General features: G+C 58.4%; 1 protein-coding gene across 1 annotated transcript; it reads left to right on the top strand.

The window, feature by feature from the left end:
- The first annotated feature begins 5,253 nt into the window (after positions 1 to 5,253).
- GBX2 (gastrulation brain homeobox 2) lies at positions 5,254 to 8,603 on the top strand. The gene is made up of 2 exons (XM_036320040.1): positions 5,254 to 6,461; positions 7,463 to 8,603. Exons 1-2 carry the CDS (start codon positions 5,939 to 5,941, stop codon positions 7,984 to 7,986), a joined length of 1,047 nt encoding a protein of 348 aa, XP_036175933.1. The 5' UTR covers positions 5,254 to 5,938; the 3' UTR covers positions 7,987 to 8,603.
- Positions 8,604 to 8,899: the final 296 nt, after the last annotated feature.

Here is an 8,899-nt window from a genome sequence, read left to right as displayed (position 1 = left end):
CACACCCTTGCCCCGCCGGTGACATCCTTTCGGCTGCCTGGTTTCTTAACCGAGAGCGCTGTGACCGCGGGAGACGCTGGCTCTGCTTGGCAGGTGTGTCTGGAGGAAGGAGAAATGGGTTTTGTCAGGAGCACTTGCAGCTTCATGTTGGGTCCCCGCAGAAGCGGAGCCTCCTGTGAGTGGCTGTCAATCCAAACACCCTCCTGCTCCCTCCCGTGTGGTTTCTGGAGGGTTAAAAGGATGCACTCGCGGGAAGCCCGTGCTCTTTAAAAAGACAACACCCTGCGGGGGGGGGGGGGCGAGCCCTCCGGGGCCCGCAGATGCGCTCCCTTGGATTTCCGGGGAAGGGCCCTATTCGGGCCCAGTCCCTGGCCAGGCTCTTCCCGACACACGGTGTCCTCCCGAGTTGGGAAGTGCGCACGGCTGGGCCCTGGCCGTGGTCGCTGGTCCGATGCCTCCTACTTCATCATCCACTGAACGCGGCTGTAACCAGTCTGAGGCCGGCATCAGGATAAGGCGGGCGAAACGGGCCGCCCATACAGTGGTCCCCAAGGCCCAGCCGGGGCAGGCGCACCCCTTCACCCCTCCGTGCCCTCTGCCGGCCTCCCAGGCCAGCGTTCGCGCGGCCCCGGGATTAGCATATCTGTGAAGGCCCGCAAACAATGCCTGCTGTGCGGAGAGATGAAAGTCGGGCGCCGAGTGGCCGGGGTGCGTTTGAAGTCCGCGAAAGGTGGGGGCGCGGGAATCCGAGGGGGCAGATGGAGGAGATAGAGCCGCGTGAGAAGCGCCTTGGCCTGCGCCTCCACCTCCAGCACCCAGGGCCTGGGATTCGAGGACAGGCGCAGCCTCCCGGACTCTGGCCAGTGCCCTCGCTACCCCTCCACGCCTGCACCCCAGGCCTCCGCCCTCAACTGCAGCCTCGGGCCGGCCTCCACCAGCTCCCTCTCCCCCGAGGCGGGCAGGCGGCTCAGTCCCTGCGAGGAGCCCCCTTGGCCGGGGCTGGGTGCTGCCGAGTGAGTGCGGGTTCCAGGGCGAAGGCGCCTGGCGATCCAGCCCCCACAGTGGCCACGAACTCCCTTAGGGATGTTCCAAAAGGGGACTAGGACCCCGCTCCATAGTGGAGCTGGCGTGGGGTGCGGGGGAACCCGGGCTCCGAGCGCTCGCAGCGGGCGCCTGGGTGCGCCGTCGGGGTCCCGGGGGGTGCCGGCGCGGTGCAGGAACCCCCCACCCCGGCCCCCAGGTACCTCGGGGACTCCGCTGGCCGGCGGAGCAACTGCGGCTCCGCCTGCCCCTCCGCGCGGGGGTGGGGAGGGCAGCGCAGGTGTGAAGGGTCACGTTTCCCCGCCCCCATGCCTGCGGAGAACGTTTTCCTACTCCCCCGAGGAAATGCAAGAAAAAAGAAAAAAAAATAAAAGAACCCTCCCCCTCACGCTTCAGGTTGGCGGTTTTGTTTGTGCTACTGTCAGGGTGGGGGACAAAAAGCAAAACTTTCTACATAAGAATGTGGCCGCACACCGTCCCTTCCTCAGGCGCTTTAGAACAAACCGGGTCCCGCCTTCTGCACGGTCAAGGAGCGGAATAATGAAGCAAAGACTTTTATTTTATAAACCACTTGATCTTTGCTTGGGAAACTCCATTAATTGAATGGGTTTGCCTTTTTTGCCAGTCCCCTTTATCATTATTTATGGGCTTTAAATTGTTTAAAGTCCCCTTGACGTTCAATTTACAAGTTTGGGGACTTTTTTTGTTCTGCCTTTTGTCCTGGAGAAAGACATCGTGTTGGAAGTGCTTTGAAAAGTCAAACATGAGAGGTTGGCAATGAAAGGGAAGCGGGCGAGATCCCTTTTAATTCCGTCCTGTTGGTGAATGGCTCTTTTACATAATTGCAGGAGCTATTTCAAAGCCAGCCAAGGGCTGACTTCACTTAGAACCACATGGAGTCTATTTTGGGCTTTCAGATTAAAAAAAAAAAAAGCTGAATAAAATAGTTTAAAAAATGAGGCTTCAATGCTTTCTGCTACTTGCAAATTGGTGTGTCTGAAGGGGAATTTTACACAAGCACCCCTTTGTGAGTGCGTCCTGGGCTGGGGGGAAGACTGTTCTGGGTTAGCTGGGTGTGAATCCCAATTGCCCTTCCATAAATAAAACCCATCCCAAGCTATTTCCCAGCTATTGCCAGCAGCAAGAGCCGAGGCAATGACCGAATGATCAGGCCACTCAAAGTCCCTATAAATAAAAACAACGCGGTTACCCAAGAAACCAGCCTGTCGCCTGGGGCTGGGCGGCGGGCGGGCGGGCAGGCGAGCACGCGGGCCCCATAGGCCCACGGGTTGCTCCGCACCCACCGAGACCCAAACTCGGGGTTCCCACGCTGCCCCCTCTCCACGCCCACCCGCGACCTCTCCCCTGGCGGTAGCCGGGAAGCGCGCGGTTTGCGCTGCTCCCTCCTGCGAGCTCGACTCGGCAGGCCCACGCGGGTCTGTTGCGTGGATGTTCATTTATGTGTGCGGTCAGTACTTTATTCGGCCTGCCTACACCTGCAGGCCGCCGCTGACTGGGACAGCCCCCAAGCGGGGAGACAACTTAATTACCATCCCTTTTACTGACGTCTGAGGTTTCAAGTGGCTTAAAACGATCCTGACACCAGCTTGGCACCCGCCAAGGAAAGTGCCCAGGGGCTGGGCCAACTTCAACCCGGAGGAAAGTTCCCTGGAAAAAAGTTCGCGGAAGTTAACCAGAGTTGGAGGACCCAGCTCTCCTGCTGGTGCAGTGCGTCCGCCATTCTTCCTAATCCGAGTGAGGAGAGAGGCCTCTGAAAGCAAAGCTGCAAAGATCTGGTCTGGGTGGTTTTCCCGCGCAGCCGGTGCCAGCTGAGGCGCCCAGGGCTCCGCAGTTTCAGGCAGTGGCGAGCAGAGCAGGTAGGAATCCGAAGGCTAGATAAGCCATGTACCTGTCGCTGCTGCCCATATGTCTCTCGGAAGAGCGGAGGAAGAAGGCTAAAGGCTTTGATTATCCGCAGTCCCCATCCTCCAAACGCCGTGCAGGTAGCTGAGGTGCCCGGAATGACTCTTGTTAATCACTGCGAAACACAAGGACCCTTTTATGACGCGAGCAGTCGTTTTCTAAGCAGTTAAGCATTACATGAGAAAATATTACTGCACTGCATTCGAGAAAAAGCACACTAGTAAATAAAATTCATATTGATGAGGATTCTCTGAACTCACTAATAAAAGAAGATTAGTATTATAACCCCTGCAGTCAATACTTTGCACGGCAATTTATGGATGCAAATAATATGCCATCAAATTATTTCAAGTGTAGCTATAATTCAACGGACCTAAATCTTCTTGCTCAACTATAAATGCAGAATTGTCATCAAAAATAATCAAAGGGATTCCTGGCTTTCGGAAGGTAAGTCCGTAGAACAATATTTTCACTGTGAAATAGCAAAGTGCATGAGTAACAGCCTACACCGGGGTGCGGAGTCAGGCAGGGAAGGCTGTAGCCATGTAAATCAAGCCAGGAGTCCAGGGGGTTTCCCTAGTATTGGAAAAACAAGTTTACGAGACCTGGACCTCTGTGACTGTAACTATCTCATAGTGAGAGGGAATATTTATTATGCCATAAAGAAATCAGCCTTTTGCCCTGGGCTTCAGCTTTTTCTCTTTTCCTTTTCTTCTTTTGTAGGAATGGATAAAGAGGGGTAGAGCTTAGAGACCCCACAGATATCTGCATCCCGGTGGATCCTCACAGGAATCCATTTCCCCCACAGGGTCTGGGCTTCAAGAGAGTGGAGGCAACACAGGCAGCGTCCTAATGAATTCTTTTCAAACCTCCTGCTGCCGGAGCCATCTATTACTGCGGCCTGGAGTGGGGAACCGCGCTCCAGACGTCTTTGTCCGGGTGGTGGTGGTGGTGGTGGTGGTGGTGTGTGTGTGTGTGTGGGGGGGGGGGAGGTGGCGAGGAGGAGGGCGGCTGGCGGCTGGGCCAGGGAGTTTTCTCAGCACCCTCCAGGACCCTTCGGATGGGTAGTGGGTGTCCAGCCAGACTCGTGGATGAGGAGGTGATTTGGGATTAAGACATCCCCCGGGGCCCTTGGGGTGAGAGCTCTAGAGAAAGGAAAAGAAAGAAGAGCTTCAAAGAATCGGGTCGATAAATTCATAAAGATCGATTTATCTTTATCTCCCAATTAAATGTGCTTTGTAAGTGATACATAACACACGTCCAACACCCATCACGGGCCAACTCCCCAACCACTAGCTCGTCCGCGTGACCTGATTTTTAATGGCCGGTGTAACAATGCCCTTCGCGCCTCTCCTCCAGAGCCGGTACTTGCACATCTAGACCCGGGAAGTTGGAGCCCAGGCCCCGGAGGCGCGTGGAAGCCCCGAGCGCGCCGGCGCGCTTTGCATGGTCTGCCCTTGAGAGGAAATGATTCCATTCTTAAACGGAACACGAAAGCTGAAAGTTTTGGTTTCATCTTGGAGAAAGGGATATAAACATTCCTAGCCCCACCCCCTCCCAGCCAATTCTCTTACTCCCAAATTCTGGGGTTTTACCATGGTCGAGACGAGAGAGAGAGAGACATCTGGAGGGAATCGGCTCCATTCTGCAGGAGGCAAAGAGGAGCCGCGCGCCCTCGAGTCCTCGCGCTGGAAACCGGGCGGCGGCGCCGGGGTGAGCGCTCCCTCCGATCTCAACGTGCTTAATTAGCGCCTATTTACAAAACGCAGCTTTTATTTGAGCAAACATCATAAAGCTTTCATCAAGATAATCTCACGTTATACAATCGGGAGGCACAGTAACTCCCCCTTCCTCCCCCAGGATGGAGGAGATGAAGGACTCGCTTTATTATCATAATTATCGTGGCTGTTATTTTGGTGCGCACGGGCAAAGTGTGTAAATAGGTGCGATGATTAAGAATGTCATGAAAAATGAGAAGGGATCGCTCACGGGAGGGCCCAGCGCGGCATGGGGGAACCGGCAGCCTTCCCGCCCCGGCGGTGCAGGAGTCGGGGCGCAAGGAGCAACCCCCAGGGTTCCCCAAGGCGGGCAGAGGCTGTCAGCTGCCGGGCAGCGCCCCAGGGGCAGATCTGAAGCAGCAGGACCATGCCCCCAACTCCAGGAACCTCGCCGGGACCCCTAGAGCAGCAGCAGCACCCAGAGCTAGGGTGAGCCGAGAGCAGGTTTGTTCCAATGCAGCTATAAAAGAAAACGCCCTCGGCTTAGCCGTGGCGGGCCCTAGCCCCGGAAGCTGCCCTTGAAGGCGGCCTTGACCAGGCTGCCGGGCCGCGGGACTCGAGCCTTGGGGGTGCCAACCGCCCCTTTCAAGTTTGCGCTGAGCTACAGGCTCAGGCTCTCGGGCCCGCGCGCTCCGCTGGTGGTGCCTGCAGCCCGCTGGCTGCCAGCCTTGGTGGAAGGGGCGGGGCCCAACCTTCCCACGCCCCTCCTGGCGCAGCCAATAGGCGGCGGCGCTAGGCCCCACGTGACGCGAGCCCGGCTGGGCAGCAGGCAAAATGTGAATGAGAAAGAGGAGCGCGATTTAAAGGTGCTGGCGGCGCCCGCGGAAGACAAGTGCGCCAGCTTCGCGCGGTAGGCAACGGACTGCGGGACCGACAGACGGACCCACCGACGGCTGTGAGCCGGGGCACAGGGTTGCGGTCGCGACGCGCGCGGGCTTCGACGGGCAAGCGGCGGCAGTGGCTCCAGCGAGCCTGCGGGGCCCGGGCGCTCTCTTCGCTCCGGGGCGCACGACCTCACCCCGCTTACCACCCGTAATCGCTGGGTATGCAGCGGGTCCAGGACTGAGGGGCAGCGGCGTCTGCTCTCTGGATACTGCTCCCGCTGCCCGACTGTGCTGCAGGTGCCCGGCGGGCTTCCTGGCGGCGGCGCGGCGCAGGGACTTTTCGCCTCTCGCTGGTCTCTCCCGAGCGCGTCTATGAGCGCAACGTTCCCGCCGTCGCTGATGATGATGCAGCGCCCGCTGGGGAGTAGTACCGCCTTCAGCATAGACTCGCTGATCGGCAGCCCGCCGCAGCCCAGCCCCGGCCATTTCGTCTACACCGGCTACCCCATGTTCATGCCCTACCGGCCGGTGGTGCTGCCGCCGCCGCCGCCACCGCCGCCCGCGCTACCCCAGGCCGCGCTGCAGCCCGCGCTGCCTCCCGCGCACCCTCACCACCAGATCCCCAGCCTGCCCACCGGCTTCTGCTCCAGCTTGGCGCAGGGCATGGCGCTCACCTCCACGCTCATGGCTACGCTGCCTGGTGGCTTCTCCGCATCTCCCCAGCACCAGGAGGCGGCGGCCGCCCGCAAGTTCGCTCCGCAGCCTCTGCCGGGCAGCGGCAACTTCGATAAGGCAGAGGCGCTGCAGGCCGACGCTGAGGACGGCAAAGGCTTCCTGGCCAAGGAGGGCTCACTGCTCGCCTTCTCTGCGGCCGAGGCGGTGCAGGCGTCTCTTGGTAAGTCGGCGGCGCGCGCGACACGGGCGCGGGGGCGGGAGGAGGCGGGGGCGAGCCCGCTCCAGCTTCCCGCCGGGGCCCGAGGGTCGCGGCCGAGCCCCCGCCCTAGCTACCCCCATCCAAGAGCGGGAAGACGCGGCCCAGAGGAGCCACGGGGACTCGGGGGCGGGGAAGGGAGGCATTTTAGAGCCACGCGACAGGCATGGTCTCCGGATTGGGGGGTTGGTGGCATTTAGCTCCCCCGGGCCAGCTGCTGTACAGGGCGGCCTATCTGTCTGGCGCTGAGTTTGACGAAGTCTCGCCCCTGACCGCCCCCCACCCCCCACCCCGCCCTGCGTGAGTCCCGGGTAGGTTTCAGCCTTAAGGGGAGTCGCCTTGGCTCCGAGTCTCAACAGTGCTTGTGCCTAGGGGTGCCCAGACCTATTAAACCTTTTCAATGGGCTTGCTGTTTGCCTTGGACAATCGGATTCCTGGGAGGCTGTGCAGCTGCTTGTGTGTATTGGGGTGTCTGTTGGGGACTCTCCTTGGGCTACCAAACTTCCCTTTGATGAGCATTATGTCTCCCAAAAATGCATAGCGTGGGACCTACGCCTCCCTAAGTGCCCACTGTGGCTTTGACGAAATTGAAGTTCACAAAATTTTACCTGGGGTGGTGGAGCCCTGAACTTCCCCTCAGTCCTCACCCGGCCCCCACCACGGGGGACAAAGAGGAAGCTCTCTTGGGCTTCACTCTCCCTGTTCCTCGGGCCTTAAGCTGCCAGAGGCCGGGAGGGTGCCCAGGAGGCACTCGGGCCTCGAGTCCCTTGCTTGTGTGGTCTCCTCCTCTCTTCTGAGCGTTCTCACGCTAAGGCGCCCGCCCCCGCAAAGGCCAGGAAATCACAATGTGTTACTGTCATAGAAAGACCATTCGCTAAGGGGGGAAATGCCCGAGTGACGGCGGGAAGGGGGAAGGAAGGCCGGTGTGCGAAATGTAATAAAACCCCGTTTGGTTTTGCTTTCAGCCGGGGCTGTCCGAGGGCAAGGGAAAGACGAGTCAAAGGTGGAAGACGACCCGAAGGGCAAGGAGGAGAGCTTCTCGCTGGAGAGCGATCTGGACTACAGCTCGGATGACAATCTGCCTGGCCAGGCGGCTCATAAGGAGGAAGACCCCAGCCACGCGCTGGAGGAGCCCCCGCCCAGCGGCGGCGCCTCGGGCAGCACCACGTCCACGGGCAAGAACCGGCGGCGGCGGACTGCCTTCACCAGCGAGCAGCTGCTGGAGCTGGAGAAGGAGTTCCACTGCAAAAAGTACCTGTCGCTGACCGAGCGCTCGCAGATCGCCCACGCCCTCAAACTCAGCGAGGTGCAGGTGAAAATCTGGTTCCAGAACCGCAGGGCTAAGTGGAAACGTGTGAAGGCCGGCAATGCCAACTCCAAGACAGGGGAGCCCTCCCGGAACCCCAAGATCGTGGTCCCCATCCCCGTCCACGTCAGCAGGTTCGCGATTAGAAGTCAGCATCAGCAGCTGGAGCAGGCCCGGCCATGAGGGCCCAGGGAGGCCAGGGCCTGGCCTCTGCAGGAACACCACAGGCCCCTGCTGGAGGGAACCCCGGGTGGGCTGTGCCTCATGGGAAGCACCCCAACTGTGGACACCCCAAGTAAAGTGAGAGTCTATTCATTACACAGGCCTCAAAGACTGCTTTCGAAGGGGCGACAGCTACCGAGGAAGACACACTAAATATTTATTATACTACCCTACTTTGTACATAGATATCTATATAGACTGGATCTCAGCTGCAGTATTTTGAAAGTTATATAGGACCAAACCAGCCAGTAATATTCTCCACTCACATTCCAGAAGAAAACAAAACCTCTGCTGTAATCCGCCACCCATAGCAGCCACCACCTGTCCATACTTTTCCAAAGGTAAACATGACATGCGAGAGCACACACTGGGGTTGACACTTTTGTTTCTGTTCTGGCTTTTTTAGTTGACTGAGAAGCAGGCGTTTGGGGGCGTCTGAGAATTTGCTTTGCTTTGGTTTTGCCTGGCTTTCTTTCCGGGGGGGGTCGCACATCCTACCTGAGCCATGTCTGAAGCACGTCTCCGTTGTGTTTAATTTATTTCAATGTAGCTTATTTTCTTATAAGTTATAACATTTAAACAATCTCAGTCTTGTGGATAATAAAAAGGAAAGAGAGAGGGGGGGGAAACAAAAGACCAATGCCTGGGTCTCCTGAGTGTGTCCAGACTTGACTGTGTGGGGGCACCCACAGCGTGTGGCCGGCAGTGGCCTGGAACCAGTACCGGACAAACGTCCCCTGGCCCATGCTGACTGGCTGCAAGCGAGCCACACGGTGCTTTGCCGGGTTTTCAGTTGGAGCAGGCGCTCCAATTGGGCCATAAATTCAAGAAAACCAAATTTTCACCTTAGAAATCTAACACCCCCCTGTTTGCA

The sequence above is a fragment of the Myotis myotis genome, unplaced genomic scaffold (assembly GCF_014108235.1).
Source record: "Myotis myotis isolate mMyoMyo1 unplaced genomic scaffold, mMyoMyo1.p scaffold_m19_p_8, whole genome shotgun sequence".
Taxonomy (NCBI): domain Eukaryota; kingdom Metazoa; phylum Chordata; class Mammalia; order Chiroptera; family Vespertilionidae; genus Myotis; species Myotis myotis.
This window is presented reverse-complemented; position numbering and strand designations above follow the sequence as displayed.

Coding starts and splice junctions, on each gene's coding strand:
- GBX2 (XM_036320040.1), top strand. CDS start 5,939: ATGAGCGCAACGTTCCCGCCGTCGCTGATGATGATGCAGCGCCCGCTG. Junction 6,462..7,462: donor GGCGGTGCAGGCGTCTCTTG/GTAAGTCGGCGG, acceptor TTTTGCTTTCAG/CCGGGGCTGTCCGAGGGCAA.